This window comes from Spea bombifrons, chromosome 7 (genome assembly GCF_027358695.1).
Source record: "Spea bombifrons isolate aSpeBom1 chromosome 7, aSpeBom1.2.pri, whole genome shotgun sequence".
Taxonomy (NCBI): domain Eukaryota; kingdom Metazoa; phylum Chordata; class Amphibia; order Anura; family Pelobatidae; genus Spea; species Spea bombifrons.
In genome coordinates this window covers 29,793,899-29,816,378 of record NC_071093.1, presented here as the reverse complement: position 1 = coordinate 29,816,378, position 22,480 = coordinate 29,793,899, and the positions used below count along the sequence as shown (strand labels likewise).

Genomic DNA, 22,480 nt, shown 5'->3' with positions numbered 1-22,480 from the left:
AGCCAAGAATACATGATGAACTTCATAACCTACCGAGTATGCACTGTTCTTTATAACAAATATTTTCTTGACTTGCTACATCACAGCCAGTAGGACTTGAAAGCCTTTTGTCAGCATGCAAAGCTCATCTCTCATTACAGCAAATGATGATTCCTATTAAGGATGTAACAATGCTTGTTAAATTAAACAATGACAATGCTGTGCCAAAATGTCTGGTGCCTTCAAACACAAAGAGGATTAAGCTAATTTTGTCCTGAACGAAGCTTTCAGTGGGGGGCCTAGAATACTTTGTAGGTCATGGGCAGCATTGGGTTAAAAAGTCAGCTGTGAAATACTTTAGCTGAAGATTACACTGTCAAAGTCCAAAAAGCATCCAGCCGCCTTCAGTGTTTAACCGACTTGTGTGTTTGTACAGCTTCAACATGTATATTCTTCTGTGGAACGCTGGGATCCTAGGAATTCTCACCCCACAGGTGCTGGGCTGGGGGATCCAGTATGACGGGTAAGAATTTCTTTACAATTTGATGGTAAATGACATAGGACACAGATGTAAAGTTTACATTCCTTATAAACCACTGCACAGCACTGTCCAATTCTAGGAACCAGAAACGTTGTATGTTAGTGAACTTAATTATCAGTCACAAGTTTAAAAACTAACAATAAAATAGGAAACTACCTTTTCTACCTGTATTACTTTTAACTTACGCAAATAATACATACATATGATGAATGCGTCTTTTATAATGTGTTTTATTTAGTTGATAATATATATGTAAATACCATCATAGAATCCATTTAAACCATAAAATATTTAAGGTATTTTAAAAAGGACAAAGGCATAGTTTAGTAAATTGTGTTTTCCTATTTGGAACCATAAATACAAATAAAAAAATGTTCTTAATGTTATGTATGATCTTGCAAAAAGGGGTGTACGGTGCTTCTGTGGTTGTGGACAGCAGCTCAGCCTCAACTAGTACCTCACTATTAGCTAAGTAACCAAAATGCAAGAAGAATAGGATAATGCAAGTGAAGAAAAGAGTCCAGAATACCGCTGAGAGATTCTGGACTTTTTTCTTCACTTTAATTTCTTAAGAGCCAACAGCTCTTTTACAGAGGTGGCACCTGGTGGATGTGTTGAAGATCTTGAATCCATATGTAACATACTAAGTTTTACTTGTTCAAATACATTTATTTACTACTACTGATACTGTTCCTATGCTTCTCTGCCTGAGGTTCAGTAATTACTACTCCCTAAAGCTGGGTAATATTGTGTATATTTTCCTATTTTGAGCACTACGCTATTCTTCTTGCATTATGTAAGCACTGCCTCTATATACAGCATTGATCAGAATTAATTTGGCGAATGTACACAAGAGGTTATTCGGGAGTGCTGTACCTAGACATTGGACAGATTAAATGCATTTGGAGCAAAATAGTATAAAAACTAGTGGGTATCCATGGCATTAAAGTGGCTTTATACTACAATTCTCCCTATGATTTAATTAAGAAAAATGTTAAACTTTTCTAACAAATTGCCTTAAAAAGCAGTTATTCTTCAAGATGCAGATCTAAATATGGAATAGAGATTTCTAGCACATTACCAAGACTTCATACAACTTTTTACTGATGTGTTGTTTATACAACATCCTTAAAGACACAGCCTTGCCTAATGTTCTTTTTTTTTCCGTGACCAATTATTCACCTCTTGGTGGTTTCTAGACCTCACTAGGTTCTTAAATGCACACTGTGAATAGGATACACACCGTTACTTAACATGCCCTCCAAGCGCACTTCTCCATGTTGCATAGGTTCAGTGATGTCACTGTCATATATGCAGAATAAGACGTTGTTTAGGGACCCTATCCAAATTTTTGTTTACGCAAAGTTTATGGACCCGCAGTCTGCCCCTTAAAAAGTTTATACCATGGTAAAGAAACACTAAAGACATAGAACCCTCTACCGATAAGAAAACAAGTGTTGTTGTATTATTCTGAGAAGCATTGGAGTCTATAGTTAAAGGTGTATCATTTGTATCACTCTTGGGCCAACAAAGAAAAAGATGTAAAGATACATAAGCTTTCGGGATTTCAGATGTTTCTTCATATGAAAACTACACTTTCTTCCATGTTGGTCGAAAAAACTTATCAGCTTCAACTGGAGACTATCTAGTAATACAAGAGACTAAAGGTGTTTATAATTCTAAAACATGTTGATACAAAAACATTTATATAAGGGCTACATGGAATGGTCATTAAATCTAGAGCCAGTTATTAGTTATAGGATGGGAGCGCATAGAGGATAACTTACTAAGCTTTAATAAAATGCTGTATTAATGCACAATAGATTATACAGAGTGTAGGGTTCAGGTTGGGGTGGCTGGACTGGTGAGCTTAAAACAGAGCATTAATTAACCTCAATAAATGACTTCCCTACTGTGTCACATTTAATATGTGAGGATAGAAAAAGCTTGGTTGTATATTGTGTTTAAAAGCCCAGAAGTCAGCATTAATGATCTGTTAACTACATGGGAATCCATTAAGAAACAGAGTCATGGGTCAGGGGTATCTGGCCTCAAGAGCTTAAACAGCAACCCGTGATTTAGCATGAATGAAAGGACTGCTTGACGGGGCATGGAATATGTTTAACATACATATGGACCAAGGTTTAGGTCAGTAGGGTTTGGGTAGGAGAAATAAGACAGGTCTACCTTCAGATCTCTTTGGCTGCATATGCCTCAAGGATATGCCCACATACTTTTGTTTTTTGGTTATGGTCAAGATGATCAGCGTTGACATGGGTCCCAGGAGTCTGACATCAGTGAGTAACTTAGTTATCTAAGATGTGATTAGCTCTTGTTTCAGTAGCACAGGCATCTAAGACTCATTGTGGGTTCTTCTTGGTAAGGACCAAGCAGTGTCTCTACTGTGTAGAGGATGCTAGTGCAATGTCTCTGTTAGTACTCCCTAGGGGCCACGTTCAGTCACCAAGATCTTATCAGTTAGGAAGATTTAGCTAACAATTCTGATAAATTCATTAATATATTTTATTTGTTTGTTAACCTAAAAACAAATGTGAAAAGTATAGGCTTTTATCCCCAGTCTCCTGGGTCTGTGTCTTTATTTAATATAGTTGGCTGCCCATATTGACATTGCACATATCATGGGAGAGTGTCTCTAGATCATGTTTCAAGTACTCCCAACTAGAGCAGGCTTTGCTTTCTTCCTTGCATCAGTACAAATGTCTTTTGAATTGGCACAGGTTTGAAAGGGAGTCATTTATTGCTCAAAAGAGGAGATCCTGAAAACCAGTACAGGTGCTCTGCAATACCAGGTGGCATTTTATATTATGCCTGGAGGTACCTAAACAAAGTTTTAAATAACACAGCAATCCCGCAGGAGTATGCTTGACATTTTGAGAATATCCTGCTTGACAGAGGATAGAAAAGCACTGGTTGAGTGAGCGATGTTTAAAAGGTGAAAATAGTGAGTGATGCCCATTTGACAGATTGAGGTTTTAATGGAATGGAGCAAGCGGATAGAGAGAGGTTGTTGGGTCAGAGGACTATAGTAGTTTGGCAACGTGTCCAGTATACGTATCAAGGAAAAGTGAAGAGTGAAAAGATGATTGTTAGGTTGGGATGAATTTGATATGTCATGTATGAAAAGTGAGTGCTGGAGTAGATGAAATGTAGCTATATTATACATACATTTTACATATTGTGGTAGACAATACATACAAAATCTCCTTCATCTCTTCAGTAGGGAGTTACTAAACATGCAAATGTCTGCCCACTAATTAAATGTTGCAGAAATGTAATTTTTATTAGACCGTGCATTATACAAATAAACAAATGTTTTTCCTGAGCTTAAAATAGTATCAGGAATCGGTACATATGATTACTAATCACTGGAGCTAAAAACGGTAAGCATAGAATAATCTCAAACAGCTCCCTGTGAAAAACTACCAATGCTGTGTTGTATCAAGACCTCCCTGTTAATTAATTAAAAAAAGTATAAATTACTATTGCTGCGTTGTGTATAGATCTCCATGCTAATTAATAGAGCGGTAGAAACAAGAGCTTAAACGTTCCTCCATATTATTAAAATTAAAACAAATTAGTGTTGAGCGTGCCCATAAAGTACTTATAATCTTTAATAGAAAATAAAAAAAATAAGGGAAACGCGCTCGGGCTGCTGCGATCGACACGTGGTTCACCAAAAGTCTAGTTTTAGGGGGCCCAAGGCTTCTTGGTGCAGAAATGGGCCATTTGAAACTGGTTTTAATCTGTTAATGACGTCTTTAATATTTTATTATTGAGCATAAGCAAGGCATTTGTTAACTGACTCTGATATTTTGAGCAAAACAGTTTTTTTTTGCTCTAAAATATAATTATACTAATTTCTCAAGTTCAACAACATATTCCAAGACACAGACATTTAGATCCCAAACAGGATACGAGTTCTGTTGTTAATCAAATGGTTTACCCCACTGCTTTTGCATGGTATGTATATTAAAATAGAAAGTATTTTACTGCCATTGCCCTGGAGAATGTATTCGCTTATGTTTTTGGTGAGCCTGTCTACAAATGCTATAAAGTCTCCAATTTGTAGAGACCACTTAAACCATATTCTCTGTGGGATATGCCTCAGATTTAGTACTAAAGTTTAATACAGTATTAAGCATATTAATTGTTCCCTCAGAGGGTTAGCAGCGCCTCTGTTTTTTTAATATTGATCTGAGAAGAGATTACTGTGTCTGAGAATTTAAGATGAGAGGGGAGATGAAAAGGAACCATGCTGAAATTCTCAAGGTCGTTAGAGTTATTAAAAAGGCAAAAACATGAATGCGTTCATAAAGGATTCATTACCACCAGGGTCTAACAGGAGAGGATTCCTTATATATCCCTTGCTTATACTTTACGTTTACTATTCTTCCATAAAATCGCTTTAGTGCGACAAGGTCTGCAATCTATCAGAGAACAATACACTACGGGGCAGATTATCTTAGAAGAGAAATCAGAAAACAAATTCTGTGTCTGCGCATCTACTAATGCTTTTTGTGTTTTTCCACTCATCAAAAGTTCTAGATATATCCCCCTTAACTGTGTAGTATGGAATATGGTATGGAGAGGTGCGATCCTGTTGAGTACCTGAGGTAGAATCTAAAATCCACTCATTTATGAAGGGCAAGCCCATTTTAACGATCCAAAATCCTCTTTGGTTCCTTCCTTGGGTCCTGTGGCTGCTCCAGATGGTCTCACTTGTATCCAAAGAATAAGCCCTTCATTCTTCTCACGATGTCAGTTGGTCCATCACATGTAAATGTATTTATTTTTGATTTCACAATTGAATTAAATTCACACAATTTGTACTTGTCATTCATTTACCTAACCATAGATTTTTGTTTCCATTTTAGGGACCAAGTGTTACGAATCATCCCTGAGAATGTGAAACAGGTCCAATGCTTGCAGGAAATGTGTCAATCATGGATGGTAAGTAATTAGTACATGGAGGAAGTCAAGCTAATAATTTATTTTGGGGGGTTACATTGTCTAGAACATCTATCTCTTGGTTACTAATAGCTGGCCCTTGTTTTATCTACAAGGTTAGGTAACTTCATCAGGGACATTTTTAGCTAGGTTTTCTGCAGGAACTAGATTGCATGCCTAAGGAGGGTAGGCTACTCAGAGCTCTCCCTCTGAATGAACACACAGCTATGAAAAACAATGCAGATTTTGTTGCAACACTAATTTGATTCAAAAGAAAACGCAAAAGAACCATCTCTAATAATCTTTACTAATCTTTAATACTTGTAAACTCAAATAACTATAATTACAGTCTCTCTTCATCGTGTGCAAGAATAGAGCAGGTCCACACCAAAAAGGGTCAGATATGGTGGAGTGTGAGTGGGAATAGGTAGAATAGGCAGTAATGGAATGGCAGGTTAGTGATTGTAGGCAGTTCCCAACTGTGTGACCCTGAGAATCTGACCCTTCAACCTGAGCTTGGGACAAAAACTCAGGTTCCCAAGTATGAGTACAGAGCCTTGCACATTCCCAGAGGCATCCAACACCGTACATTCAGAAAATGCATACACCTTACCTGGTTCCAATTACATCTCTTTAGTCTGGCTTGGATCAGACGTAATGATGTGACAATGAATGCATCCCTCTGTGCAGTGGCTGAATCCGTCATACCTTTGTCAGCACTGTACCTGAATTCTGATTTATTTACCTAGTTACACTCATACGTATTGTAATTAATGATGCGGCAGTCTATCTAGAAAGGAAGCAGGTTTAGTTGTAGAATACCAATGTCTTATTTTATATCATCCTTTGAATGTTAATGGGAGATGCCTGTAGGCAGTCACATTACTGCACACGGTGTTGCATTTGGCACTTTATTTCTATGATGTGTAATTTATCATTTTTTGTACCAGCTGGATCTCTGGAAGCCTCTACAGCCAGAAGATATCACTGTCGGGAATGTTGTGCATGTCAGGATCCCATCGACTGCTCTGCAGCCCATGAAACAGGACCTGCTTCACTGTTCACTATCTTTTGAGTAAGTGAAGGGATGTGTGGTTAGCAGTTTTAATCTTACAGACTCTGGCTTGGTATAAATTGAATATCAGTCATGCAGAATGACACACTGAAGTTAAGAGAGCTCATATCAACTGCAGAGACAGGCTGCTGGAGTAACTACATATTTGTATGCAAGATTAACCCTTTACAACCAAGTTTTTTAAAATAGGGTTTACATAAACTTTTATAACTTGCATTTAAGATATTGCTGTTACAACGAAATGTCAGGCAGCTTTCAATATCCAAATCATTCTGTATCATGGAGTCCTTGATTACCGTAACCTTTTCAGTGCCAGTGTGATATGGGACACACTGGAATTATTTAAATCTAGAGCTCCAAAGGGTTGTGGGGGGATCGCTGCAACAAAAAAATGTGTTCATTAAGAACAATATAGCAGTCATGGCAAGGGACTGGTTTACATGGATCAGCAACACATGCGATAGATAATGCAGAGTCTGACCAGCATTTATTGGTCTTGTTACAAAAGCCATTTCTGACTGCCAAATTATTGCCTTTTATTCTAAACCTTGGTGTTGAAAAATGGAAAATTGTCAAGAGGCATAATAGCTCTAACCTACTTGTATACATGTCCATTCTTACTATTTACTCTTGACACAGATTACAGGAAATATACACCAGTATACGTAGCAGGGGTTATTTCGTTTTTAACAGGCAGTAATAGATGCACAACAAAAATGATCCAGATAAAAGACCATTGCTAACATAACACTTAATTTACTTTTTATCCCTTTATACTGTCAAATAGGCATCCATATAATAATGACTTATCTTACTCACTAAAGGAGAGGTGAAATGTACTACATAATAGATTCAATGCCAGAATTCATGCTGGTGCCCTAATGATTTGTATAAACAGAATTACCAGGCTTTATACATATTTCTGGAGCGGATTGAATACCATCACTTAAGATGTGGTGACTAAATTTGTTAGCCATTTTTCAAGTGCAAATAAATATTTATACATTACATCACTTTTTACGGCATGACTGTGAGCCTCTTTCTTCCCAAAGTGTACTTTTTAGGTGTCAATGTTACATTCCAGAATTCCACATTACCAGAATTACCTCTTACAAGTGAAAGTGACTGATTGCCGGACTTAGCAGGGCCCTGGCATGTGCTTTATATACATATGGAGTGATGACTTTTAGCATCGGTGGAGGAGAGAGCCCCATGTACGTTCATGAAGTAAAGGAACTTCAAGGTGTGCATGTGCTGGAGATTTGTAGGCTCTCAGGGCAGATTCTGTTTCAGTGTAATTTGGTACCATCATTTAGACTATAGGGTTCCTAGGTAAGCTTTTATTCCTGGTAGGATACGCAGATATCTTCCTCTGCTGTTGGAGTGGATTTGCGAAGGGGTAGAGTCAGCCACACATGGTGCCACAGACAGCTTTTAGTGAGAGGTCAACTAAGGGCAATAAGCAGGAAGTGGGCGGGGACTAGACATGACCAAGTACCGCCCACCCTGCCTGGAGAAAATAGAAATTGAGCAGGAGACTCACAGAAGCAAGACTTCAGCTGGAGACTTTGGGTCCAACCCAGAGAGTTCCCATGTATGCCTGTCTCACTCTGCTCAGTTTTCTTGTTTCATTCTGACTTCAGGATTGAGATAAATTAATAAAAAAAGGGTTAGAATTTATTCATATGCACATGTAAACTGTTTATGTTATATTTATTTTGTGTTGTTTTTAGTGCAGACAGTTTTGTATACATTCTTTTTCAATCAGATTAAGATGCTTAACATCTTATTTGACACTTCTGTAGAACTGAGATCCCCAGTGGCTGGATAATGACTACTACAGTTTTACTGCCTTACATTCTATTTAGAACCATAATAAAATAACTACCGCAACATGTATACATGTTGGTCACTAATTTCTGTCTGAAGGTTTCTTGGCTCCTGCTCTTCATTTTTCCTGTCTATAGTCAATATGCCTTGTGAAGTCATCTGTGTGAGTAATGTACCTGGCTTAAACTGTAATCGGGTTATGATCAACATTTGTCTCACTTGTTTAGCTTGAATTACCGTTATTAGCACTTTCTCAGTGGGTCATACCGTCCACAAGTATCAATTTAAAGGAGGGATAAGTGATAAATGCACTGTACTTATTTAGGAAACAGATTACTGTAGTTATGCTCTAGAATTGCTAAGCGTTAGTGTTGAAGGTTGAGTGTTCGTCTAAACAGCAGTCAAGAAACAGCTGAGATGTTTGCACACCGAGAGGAGGCCTGCTTTTTTTGTTATAATAAAAACTAAAACTAGGTCTAGGTCAAGACTAAACCCTACTTGTGTAGATGATGGGAAATTAGGATGCAGTTGGAAAGAGGTCTTGGTAAATTTACTGCCCCTGTAGATCACTTGGGTCAGGTATATATTTTCTAAAAGGCTTCTTTCCTGAAGCACCATCTGTTTCTTTCTGGGGTACTGGAAAGCAAACCATGCCTGGCCTTAGGTGCTCTGATCATCCATTGTGTCTGTCCAAGTAGTTCAAACCTATGCTCAATCTACAAATTGTCCTTCGTTATATTTTTCTAGTAGTCTCTAGTAGTCTCTGGGAGGCCTGGCATGTAAGTATCACTATACAATAAAGGAGTTTTACCTCCATAGTCCCACTGGGACGGTGGAATGGGGGTCTCTCTGCTGCTTAGTTACTGCACAAGATAGCTATTGTCAAAGGATCCGCTTCGATTTTCTTTTTTAAGATGAACTTGGAGAAACATTTCTAATTTGTAACTTATAAAGATGAACTTTAGCTTTCCATTCTGGAGCTTATCAAGATGAATGTTAATTTTTAATTTCCTCAACTAAATTGGTGCATTTGTGAGTCTGTACAGAAAAAAAACAAACCATTTTTTAATAATAATGTAAACTTTTATATAAAATTACAAAAAAGATACTATTAGCCCAAAATGGGTCATCAGAACTGAAGTATTCACGTAACTCAAAATCTACAGTAAAATATGAGCCCCTGCTTTGTTTACTCTAATTCCGAACTTTGGCATATAGTATGGTTTCCATAAAAACTGTAAAACCTCTAAATCTTACAAAAAATTGTTGGACTATACCAAACACTAAGGTATTATTTTAAACACCATAGTTTGACATTGGAATTTTAATCAGTAATTATGTAAAAGATGGTCAGGTGATGGGCTCAGTGGGGCACTTAATATGAAACAGCGAGAGAGGAATTCCGAAGGACTGGAAAAAAGGATACAATTTGGTAGTTAATGATACAGAAACCCCTGTTGTGTTTACCTTCAACCCTCCTTGTCTGCAACAATGAATATTAGCTAACTGCTCTGCTATCTCTGCATATAGGTTATCAATCAGCAAGGAAACTAAATCCCATAATAGATACGTGAATTTCAGAAAGAGGATTACTCTCCTGCGCCATGGGTCCCTTAGTTGTTAGACAGTTAGCAGTGCTTATCCTTCTTTATTGTCTTAACGTAAAATGTTGGTTTTCTTGCATGTAGTGAAATCATGAACTGAGTTAACCAGGGTCTTCTTACATTCATATTCAGAAGCTCCGTGTTGAATAGTGGGGTAGAATAATGGCATTCAGTAACTGTAACACAACTATTTTAACTTCTGGCCACCTCCAGAGAAAAAGGTCAACTGCTCAGTCTTAGTCACTTTCAAAGGCTCCTGAAGCCTTCTTTCTCCATTGAGTTCTTTGAACATTTCTTCGAATAGATTCTCAATCTAGCCAAATATTATAGCAAGTTTCCTAGATGAGAATGCAACAAACTCGAGAATACAACATTTGCGATCTGCTTTTTCTTGACACAGTGCACATTAAATACCGGTATATACCAATATACATATGAAGGGTTATTTTTTATTTTTTTTTAAGGTGGTAATAGATGCACAACAAGAATGATCTCAGAATTTCATGCCGAAAAGTCATTATTACACAAGAATGGAAAAGCAAAAAATATGTTGTATATTACATACCACCAAATGTATTGTATGCAGTTTCATACAAGGAGCAGATTAATACGTCAGTTCTCCAGAAACACCCCAATCTCAAGCATCATGACATCATAGCATTGAAATTATCAAAGTCTGTAATTTATTATTATTATTATTATTATTATTATTATTATTATTATTATCTTATATTTATATAGTGCCAACAGTTTACGCAGCGCTTAATACAATACATAAATCCAAGGTGTATGACAAAACGAGAATTGACAGACTAAGACCAACCGATACATTAGGTGGAGAGAGCCCGGCTCGCAAGCTTACAATCTTGAGGGAATGGGGTGACAAACATAAGGCACAGAGAAAGGGTGAGAGGTAGTGTTGGGGTCGTATCAATGACCAGGAACTTTTAGCTGCTAAGATGGTGCGGTTTTTCTGAAGAAATGGGTTTTGAGATGTTTCTTGAATGTTGGGAGGGAGGGTGAAAGCTGAAGGTTCCTTGGGAGTAGATTCCAGAGATATGGGGCAGCTCCAGTGAAATCTTATAGATGGAAAAGGAAGAGGTGATAAGTGATTGTAAATTAATACAAAACAAATGGTGCAATAGAGTTAAGTAGTTGCTGATTAACTCCTTTAGTGGCCAAAATAAAAAACATTGTCAACAATTAGTGATGAAATAGAAGAAATTAAAGCAAACATATTGAAGCAAACATAAATAAAACATCATATCTGCCATTATTAATAAAATAAAAAATAGGGCATTGAACATAATCCAAGGTTCAATAACATCAGTGAACTCTGACATTTATGTATAAATTTGACTTAAAATCATTATGTGCTTAAGTTGAGCTACTTCATCCTTTATATGGTTTCAGAGCATTATATATATATATATATATATATATAGGGCTGCAACTAACGATTATTTTAATAATCGATTAATCGGCCGATTATTTTTTCGATTAATCGATTAATCGGATAAAAAAAAACAATATGCAAATTTTTCGTTTATTTAAAAGAATTTAATGAACTGGATGTTAAAAAACAACTTAAAATTTACATTAACATTCTTATTTTGTTATGATGTAATAAAAAACAATATTTTCAAAGTACAAGAACCCAAACACAATATTTATGAAACAAAATAACCCCAAACATTCTGAAAAGAGGTGGACTATTACTGTTCAAGAAACTTTGCCCCAGCACTTTGCACTTTGCACCCAGCACTTTGCACCCAGCACTTTGCACCCAGCACTTTGCACCCAGCCCTGGCACTTTGCACCCAGCACTTTGCACCCAGCACTTTGCCCCAGCCCTGGCACTTTGCATCCAGCACTTTGCACCCAGCATTCAGCACTTTGCACCAGCACTTTGCACTTTGCACCCAGCCCTGGCACTTTGCACCCAGCACTTTGCACCCAGCCCTGGCACTTTGCACCCAGCACTGGCACTTTGCACCCAGCACTTTGCACTGTGCCCCTGCACCCAGTCTCTAACTCTGCCCTGCACCCAGCCCTGCCCCCACATTCTGCCCTGCCCCCACACTCACACTCTGCCCTGCACCCACTCTGCCCTGCACCCACACTCACACCCTGCCCTGCATCCCCACCCCCACTCTGCCCTGCACCCAGTCTCCCACTCTGCTCTGCACCCACACTCACACCCTGCATCCCCACCCCCACTCTGCCCTGCACCCAGTCTCCTGCCCTGCACCCCCCACCCCCACTCTGCCCTGCACCCCCACCCCCACTCTGCCCTGCACCCCCACCCCCACTCTGCCCTGCACCCACACTCACGAACCGCTCTGTGCGAATGGAGCCACTCGCACAGAGCGAACCGCTCTGTGCGAATGGAGCCACTCGCACAGAGCGAACCGCTCTGTGCGAATGGAGCCACTCGCACAGAGCGAACCGCTCTGTGCGAATGGAGCCACTCGCACAGAGCGAACCGCTCTGTGCGAATGGAGCCACTCGCACAGAGCGAACCGCTCTGTGCGAATGGAGCCACTCGCACAGAGCGAACCGCTCTGTGCGAATGGAGCCACTCGCACAGAGCGAACCGCTCTGTGCGAATGGAGCCACTCGCACAGAGCGAACCGCTCTGTGCGAGTGGAGCCACTCGCACAGAGCGAACCGCTCTGTGCGAGTGGCTCCATTCGCACAGAGCGATTCGCTCTGTGCGAGTGGCTCTGTGCGATCCGTGCACATAGACATGAAGAATACTTACCTCCGGAACGCGTCACATCCGTCACGTAGCTAAAAGAAGGCGGAGACTGCAGAGCGTGTAGCAGAAGCGGGGAACGCTCGCGGAGGTAAGTAAAAGGAGCCGAGTGCTCCAACAACGAATTGATCACTCGATTAATCGATAACGGAAATCGTTATCGATGATTTCCGTTATCGATTATTATCGATTTTATCGATTCGTTGTTTCAGCTCTATATATATATATATATATATATATATTCATATATCCATTATGGCACAAAAGGATTGTTAAAGCTGTTAGCAGTTGACAATTCAAACAATGAAGATGTTGCATAAAGTACGTGCTTAGGAGATAGAGTCCCTGAAATGAAATGATTCGGCGTTGAGCAAGATTCGTGATAAATGAGATGGGTAAGATTTATCTGAATGAATCAGACACCCTCATTTAAATGGAGAGCTTGGAGGTGGGTTTGGGCCTTATTTTAATGCAGCAATATTTCGCTGCGCGCATGATATGAAGTATCAGGGGACAGCTTATGCCAGATGAAGCATTTTCCATTTAACAAGTGCTGCTCATTTTTAATAATAAGACATCCCTGGCATTCAATTTCTAGATGGCATTTATGGGCTGAATTAATGACTAAATTAAAAAGAAAACACAACGTTAACTCCTTTTGTGCTTCCGACGCCCATAAACACGGTCAACAGAAATTTACACCAAAAGCCCTTTTGCATTTAAAGGGTTCATTTGCGGCTGACTGAAAGCTCTACTAAGCCTGCATTTTATCTGATAGATATAAACATTTATTTCATTCGTCTCAATGTACTCGTCAGATCCTTAACTGCATTCTAACAACCGATGCCTAGGCAAGGCTGCCTCTCATATTAGGAGAGGTGATAAAGCAATCCAGAGCTAACAAGCACTGGGGGAATTGCCCTGTGTATAAACGTTTGCAGTAGATACTTGTGTATGTATGGCATGAGAGCCTGGGATGCCTCCTACAGCCAACTGAGGACTCATTACGGGTATATGAAATCTCAGTTCTACATCTGTTGCTCCTCTTTTTGCTGAAAAAAAAAGCATGGGGTTTTAGTATCCGTACCCTACTTAATTCTTCATATGGCCTATTCACGTAGGAAACTTTAAATGTAACACACCCCATAATTTCAATAGTTCAATAGCAAAAAAAAGTCCCAAGAGTATATTTCTGCATTTAGCCACAACACAGGCTTCTTTTGGTGTGGCGTAAAAAATATATATGTATTTTATTTGAATGCTCAAATATTCTCAACCAAATTGTAATGGTAAAAATGTGGAAGATCATTTCCTTCCAGCCCCAAATTCCATTTGCCTTAAACCGTGTTAAATGACAGCAATACTTTTATATTTGTTAACAGAATGTGCTATGTCACATATGCTTGAATTCATCCAATGTAGAAGAAATGCAAGAAAATTCTTCTTCTATTAGTTGTTTGAGATGTACTCAGCCATAGAACATTCAAGGCATCGGGATACGTTGTTACATAAAACCAAAGATATAGCCGCATTAGCCCATAATAGCATTGAGTCTTTAGTCGACGTTGATATCTTTCATTAGGCCAACGCAGAAAAGGATGCAGAATTACCGTATTTATCGGCGTATAACACGCACTTTTTTAACTAAAATTTGAAGCTGAAATCCTACCTGCGTGTTATACGCCGATAAATCCTAGAGCCAGTGGCGGAACTACCTGGAGTTCTGCCAGTCAGGGGGGGCCGAAGGGGTGCCGAGCGGTTGCTGAAGACGACCGCTCGGCAACTCTCGGGCCCCCCTGACTGACAGAAATCCAGGACTCCTCTGCTGGCGGCCGCCGCCTGCCTCAGCCGCCTGCCGCCTGCCTCAGCCTCAGCCGCCGCCTGCCGCCTGCCTCAGCCTCAGCCGCCGCCGCCTGCCGCCTGCCGCCTGCCTCCTGCCTCAGCCTCAGCCGCCGCTGCCAGCCTCAGCCGCCGTTGCCTGCCTCAGCCGCCGCCGCCGCCGCCTGCCTCAGCGCTTCAACTCCTGTGTTGGAAGCGTGAGGCGTTTGTCTTGGGTGCCGCCGCTCAGCAGTGAAGCGCCGGCACCCGAGACAAACGCCTCACGCTTCCAACACAGGAGTTGAAGGTAAGTGACCGGGGTGGGGTTAGGGAGAGAGAGGGGAGATCCTGAGAAGGGGGGTTAGGGTGTGTGTGTCTGAGTGTGTGTGTCTGAGTGTGTGTCTGTTTGTGTGTGTCTCTGAGTCTGTTTGTGTGTGTCTCTGAGTCTGTTTGTGTCTGTGTCTTAGTGTGTGTCTTAGTGTGTGTGTATGTCTTAGTGTGTGTGTATGTCTTAGTGTGTGTGTGTGTGTGTCTTAGTGTGTGTGTCTGAGTGTGTGTGTCTCTTACTGTGTGTGTGTGTCTGAGTGTGTGTGTGTCTTACTGTGTGTGTCTTACTGTGTGTGTGTGGTTTCCCAAATAGCAGTGATTCTGATGAAGTTTTTTTTGTTCAGTTTTTTTGTTCAAAAATGGGGGTGCGTGTTATACACCAGTGCGTGTTATACGCCGATAAATACGGTACATCAGCTTGCGGGATCTCAGAGGTCTTCACATGGGTTTTTTAGTGCACAACCTGCGGGATTTCACTTTTCTGAGCAGTGCTGGTACATAACGAAGCATAGCAGTGACTGGAAGAAGTTACACATCTTATTTTAATGTACCGACTGCTGACATTGATGCAGCGATTTGCCGTACCAGAAGAGTTACTTCAACCACTTATCTGCTGATTGAAGACAGATGGGCGATTAAAGCCATATTGTTGTCTTACCTGCTGCTCTCAATGTGAGATTACAGGTTGTAAATAAATAAATAAAGATCAACTGGGAGGATTTATTGACACTCAGAGCACTAGAGAGGGGTCAGGAGCTCTGTTCATTCTAATGATAAATCATGCATTTGGTGTGGGTGCGCGTTACACGTGTAGCTGCGTGTAGTGAGTTGAAGTGTTTTTATGGTTTGCTTTCACAGGAGATTCCCTGAAATACAGGGAGAAACAGTGCATCGTTCGCTTGTACTTTTGTCATTATATATTAAAAAGGAGGCATACTGTACACAGCAACGTATTTACCTTAGGCGCAGTCCAAGGCTTGACCCAGGACAGCACCCATACTGTCCCTTCCACAGCTGCAATCCTCACTGTGGAGCAATGGGATGTCCTAGGCCTAGTCAGCCTGGACAGGAAAAGGAGAGGGTGAACTAAATCATAAATCATAAATGGATTTAGCTTCCTGTTTTTTTAGGATATAATAGGTATATTTGTAACTTTTCATGCAGCTGATGGAGAGTTTAAATGTTTCCTCTCTGTTTCATCAGGTCTCTTTTCTCGTCTCTCCATCTTCCTCACTCTTTCCTTTTGTTTTTTCTTTGCTTCCGTTTCTTTATTATACTTTCACACACACACATATAATAATATATATTATTTCTTGTATTCTCTTGTTTTTCTCATATCTTCTCTCTTATCACTCCTCTTTCCTTTCTCTTTCCTTCGTCTTTTCTTTCTTTCTTCTCTTCTATCACTTTATTCTATTTTTCTTTTTCTCACTCTTTCCTTGTCTCACCTCCTTCCTATACTTTCTTTTAACTAAACATTTTAGCTGCCATAAGTAAAACGTTACCCAAGGCCACAGCCTTGATTATGCCCCAGACACAAATTCTTAAATAGTATCCAGGAATTGGGTTTGGAAAAGGTGGCAACCTTAACTCTCGCACTTATCTACATTATGAAGGGCAACCCCAGTGAGCATTAGCTGCAGGAAACATTTGGCTAGCCCTGTATAATCCACATGCAACTTCAGCGGGACCACTCACTGACGTCAGCATGGCCGCCATCCTGCAAGGAGAGTGCTCCAGATAGCCAGAGCCACAAAGATCCCAAATATGTATAATGCATAGCTCAATCTGTGTGATTTCTCCAGTCTACTCATCCATTAACATTATACGGGGTCAGCTGAGCCTTTTGGACATAAATTGTAAAGTTAGACAGTTGAAACCACAACTTTCCTATAAACTTTACCTTTAACGAGCAGGCACCTTCAAGTCAGCATTTACTGAGTAAACATGATAGTAGAGAACCACTGACGTTGTGATAACTTCAACTGCCTAGGCAGGTCTGATTTTTGACTAAAAGGTCAAAGCTAAATGGTGTCAGAAATGCATGCGTCTTATGTTGCGGTAATTCCCGCATTTGGCTGAACTAGTCACACATATCTTCATGAAGCCCAGACGTCTTGAACGGTGGGTAGATCTGTATTATTGTTATTGTCACATTTTGTGTCTACCCAATCTCCTCTATTCTGTCTTCTCTCCCCTTACAGCAATTTTAAATTTGATCTTACAGAATCCTGATAGACAATGTAAAACACTTGGTGGGTCCAAAACCGAAGGGTACAGAACAAAGGCACAAGAGGTCCCTGGCAAGCTACAACTACACCAAATATAATTCAATGGAAGAGGTAAAAATATAATAAACATGGGTAGATAAAAAAAGGAAGAAATACGAGGGGGAAAATGAAGGTCACGTTGATAAAAATATGCATACATCTAGGGAATTTAATCTAAAAGGAGATCAAGGATAGGTTAAGGTTTAAATCTTTAGATGGGCAGAATGATTCTTATTTGTCATCAGATTCTCTGTATTTTTAAGGAGCCTCACAATGGTCTCAGTTGTATCAAGATAAAGATTTGCCAGTTTTATTTTATTGTGGGCTATCCTTCCGTATCTCAAGTGCTAAGTCTGTGAAGCATGGTTACGATGGTAGACATCTAAGCAATGAAGCACCATGAGCTATGACGCTTGATCTGAGTGGGTTAACAACATACATTCTTTTGTTAATTCTTTCTTAAGCTTGATCTCTTTGTTTAAAAGGAAAACACAATTTATAAATTAACACACATACTTTGTATCTGTACAAACATATAATGCCACAATAAGTTCACAAATGTGTTATATAAGCTATGCCTCAGCTATCCAACTGTTTCATGCGTTGATGAGTTTGGAGTGCTCGGGTATCAAGTAACATACGCATACCAGTCAGCATGAACTGTGGTTTACATTGCTTTCTTACGGGTAGAAATGCAGGACTGCTATTAATTATGTTAACATAATATTTCTCATGCAACAATTTTTCACCAATAAGCACAAGAACTATAAAGGACCTATAAATCATCTTATATTAAATTATTTAGTGAAGAATCAAAGAATATGAAGCAGATGTGAGAGAATATAAAGGAATTTATTTAAAGATCTTAAAGGAAAAGTATTTTGTTTTCCTTGAGCATATGTCAGTGATGTATAACGTCATTTAGGTTAGCATCGACAAAAGCGTATTGCATTCTGTTCTACTAAATTTTACTTGGTGACTTTCCCTGCCCAAGCACCACTCTGAGCTGATTCATTATAGCAATGCTGTTCTCCATAGACTTTCATTATTTAGAGTGTCCGTCTGGGTGGTTAACACTGAGCCATTCTATTGTTTACTACAGGAAGTATGATACAGAGTCATTTTTTATCAGATAACAGAGGTAGAACATATACCACAGAAATGGAGAGTTATAGCTCAGGTTTTCAGTATTCAGGCCGTGCTTGGTCCACAAACAACATTAAACCTAAGGGTGTTGCACAACTTAAACAACAAGTTTAATGGAACTCTTGAACATAAAGTAGATACCTTGACTTGTGGGCCACATTTCCAACTATGCATGCTATGAATTTTATTTACTTGCTAAACGTAGCTAAATGTTACGGTATATCAATCAATGACCCTCAGCGATTACCTATACTACTTCCCCGATTGTTGGACACAGTACTGCCCTTGAGTGAACTGTCCCTTTCCTTATGGTATGGTTACTAGAGGGTTGTCTACATGCAATCCGTGGTTGGTTTGAAGAGTGATAAATTGTGTATGGACCACGCTTTAGTTATCCATCCTTGGCCTCAACCAGATTTTCCCCATCTATAAAACATGTAATCCAGAGATACTTTTGATATAACCATAGAGTTCAGGTGTTAGTGAGATCCAATGAGAAATAATTACTCTTAGAAGTTTAATATGTTTATAAAGGTACTGGAAAGAAGAAACTAAAGGACATAATGTTGTTACTATTGCCATTTCTGGCCACAAAGTCTCTGATTTGCAAACCACAGTGAAGAGGAGACTTTGCAGGCTGAGATGTTAAATAATGTTTGTTTTTGTTTGACAGATTTATCACTGGATTAGTCAGATGTCAGAGAGCAACCAAGGCTTAGTAACACAACATTTTTTGGGCACAACATATGAATTAAGACCCATGCACTACCTGAAGGTAAAGGATTCTGGTTATGGTTTAATATTCTGTATCTTGATGCTTACACGTTTGAATGCAAGCAGTGTAAGCAATGTGTCACACAATGTCCACTAAGGCATGCAGTAAGCTCTCAATTGATATGGAAAATCAGGGTTGGGCTCATCATATGTGACTGCTAAGTAGTCTTCAGGCACACCTCATCCGTGTGGCTTTGCCTTCCAGATAAGTCTTCAGTCAAATAAATCAAAAAAGATTGTCTGGATAGATTGTGGAATACATGCCAGAGAATGGATTGCCCCAGCCTTCTGCCAGTGGTTTGTCAAAGAGGTCAGTATCTAAGCTCGTGTACGTTAGCCAATACTGAGAGGATGGTCACTAGCATACTTCACCAGTTGTCTTCTGTAGGTCTTAGTGTCCCTCCATCTCTCTTTTTCTGCATCCACTTTTTCAAATAATAAAAGGGAATCGACAATAACTGCCTTTACTTTGCATTTTTGATCTCCTATAACAGATTGTCCAGAAACACAAGAGTGATCCCAAGATCAGTAAAATCCTCCAGAACATTGATATCTATGTCTTACCTGTTCTCAACGTTGATGGTTATATCTACTCCTGGACACATGTAAGCCACATATTCAGTTGTGCTGTTTTGCTTGCTTTAGGCAATTTACTGTATTTGCTTATTTTACTTTCTAATGTTTTATACAAAGAAATATAAGATCCAAAAAGCAACATCAGGGTTGATGACAAAATGTTGCAAGTGCTTTTTGATTTTACTCCTGTGTCTATGTTATTGATCGGTATAATACAATCCTTAACCTTTATTCTTAATATAATAAAAACAAAATTTTTATTATGGAAAATATTTTTGCTAGGAAAGACTCTGGAGAAAATCTCGCTCTCAGCATGAGAATGGCACCTGCTATGGAGTGGACCTTAACCGTAACTTTAACATAAAGTGGTGCAGTAGGTGACATGTTTTTTATTTTCACTCCAGTTTATCATAGAAGTCCTAATTTTCAGGTTACCTTATTACATTATGGCATAGCTTAAATATCTCTCCATCACAAAAATAATTATTAATTTTAATTAAACGAGAGATTTTTTTTATTTTCCATGTAGGCAGTTCCAACTCCCATTTTATGTTGTATGTATACAAGTAAAATAATGTGAGGCTTTCATGTTGATTCCGGAACACAGCTTCCATGGGCTGACATTCTTAATAAAACCTCTTCAAAACAATTACACTAACTGACAAATATAAAGCGCAAGTTACTGATGTTTTTAATAAATTAATGTGGTTATGCTAAAATTTGTGACGGTGGCAGTTCCTCTTTAATTTGACAGATATAAATCCAGGATCCAGGAGCCATACACTAAAAACATGGCTTCATGCATAATAAGCAACACGATGGAGGGCTACACAAGGCTTATGGCATCATGTATTTTATTATCGTATACGTGATATCCAAACCTAGGCCAGCAAAACCAAGAAGTGTCAAGCAAGAAACATGGCTACATAGATTCACACGCGCAGAGAGATCCGAACCATGATCCAGCTTTTTATCTTAAGTGCATGACTTCATCTTAGCCGGAACACAGAATAATGCCATGCGTTCTGCCACCCTAATGGAAACTATAGTTTTTAGCAGGTTAATACAAATGTATTTTTTTTGGAACCGATGGACCTTAATGTATTAACACTACACATTCCTTTCATTGTACTTTAGCTCTTGGGTCTTCTACCAACTGCAGCTCCAATTCTTTCTGTGGGAGTTCACCTGCTTCTGAACCAGAAACTAAGGCAGTGGTCAATTTCATAGAGAAAAATAAGTCAGATATGATATGCTACCTCACTATACACTCATATAGTCAGTTCATCTTGACTGCATATGGATACACAACAGAACTACCAAGGAATTATAATGAAACGGTAAGGGTTTGGCTCCTTTGTGTGAATTATTCCATGCAGACTATATCATATGTGCTTATCAGACTAGCAACATGTATATTATTTATAAATGATTTCTGACATCTACAGTATGTATCTCTTTATCTATGGAATATTATAGACTACACTATAGAGAAATAATAAATAATGACCTTAGCCCTGTCATCTTGATAAAAAGAAAACAATACCTTTGTTAATAGTGGATTCGCCGTTTCTTTTCCAAATCATTGGATCCAGAGATTTCCAAAAATAAACTTTACCCAACAGTCTTTTGGCAAAACAAGTTGATTATAGGTAGCAGGTCCAGTGGTGGTAGAAGCAGGGATACTGATGGCTTGGAGTTCACGCTTGCTCTTGTAGGTAGGCTGTTGCACTTAAAATGTACAGTTGTAGCTCCTAAGGTTTGCACCAAAGAGCTAAAAAAATTAAATTAAAAAAAGAATAACATAGCAATAAATGGGTCTCCTAGGGTCAAAGGGCTTTTGGAACTCTTTTTAGTCACTGAAAAAGAGAAACCTGGAAGCCCACAAGATCGTCATATGACAATGGATCAATGGCTAAAGATGGACATGCTAACATTCAATGAAAATAATAGACATTAGATATAGTATTTATCTGATATAGAGACTGTTACATGTATCCTAGTGTTTTACCCTAACAATCGATTTTCTATCTTAGATTAAAGTGGCCAGGATGGCTGCCTCTGAACTGAAGAAGAAACATGGCATAGATTACAGTGTAGGAACCTTCTCCAAACTCCTTTGTAAGTGTTCAATGTGACAATTTTATTGCAAGTTTATACAGCGTGTCTACCAATTGTCAATGTGAATATACTGGATCAGAAAGTTTTGTTCATTCAGTTACTTCAAATTATGTGAGCACCATGTTATTTATAAAACATCTTAGAAACACGTTTATAGTATAAAAAAACGTAGATGTGGTGCATGTATTTTATACTGTGATGCATGTTGCATCAATAATGTTGAATATTTCATATAAATTCTTGTAAAGGCCTGTGAGTCGCGTACTTGTGTTAGTCTTTTGTAGATCTGCAGCTAAAGATCTATTAATCCTAAACAGTCATATCAATACATTATTATTATTATTGCTGGTCAAATTAGCTTATATTAAATCTCTTGGTATCTTTCTGAAATCCTTTGGGATAATTGGATGTTCCTTTCTACAGATGAAGCCTCAGGAACCTCACAAGACTGGGTCCACGATCTTGGAATAGACTTTTCATTTACTTTGGAGTTGAGAGACAACGGAACCCATAAATTCATATTACCGGAGGACCAAATCCGTCCAACTTGTGAAGAGACCATGGCAGCTGTGATGACAATTATAGATTATGTCGATGACAAATATTTTCCAAATAGCGCACCTGTTGTCTCCTTTTTTTTCTGGTCTAAAGTTTTCGTCACATATACTGTTCTCCAAATGATGTGAAGTATGT

At 39.0% G+C, this 22,480-nt stretch overlaps 1 protein-coding gene across 1 annotated transcript; it reads left to right on the top strand.

Moving 5' to 3' along the window:
* Positions 1-379: 379 nt before the first annotated feature.
* Positions 380-22,480, top strand: CPO (carboxypeptidase O). Its single transcript, XM_053471317.1, has 11 exons — positions 380-502; positions 5,416-5,491; positions 6,439-6,563; positions 17,128-17,242; positions 18,990-19,091; positions 19,296-19,400; positions 19,585-19,695; positions 19,949-20,039; positions 20,804-21,006; positions 21,703-21,787; positions 22,211-22,480. The coding sequence occupies exons 1-11, from the start codon at positions 423-425 to the stop codon at positions 22,471-22,473; spliced, it is 1,356 nt and encodes a 451-aa protein (XP_053327292.1). The 5' UTR covers positions 380-422; the 3' UTR covers positions 22,474-22,480.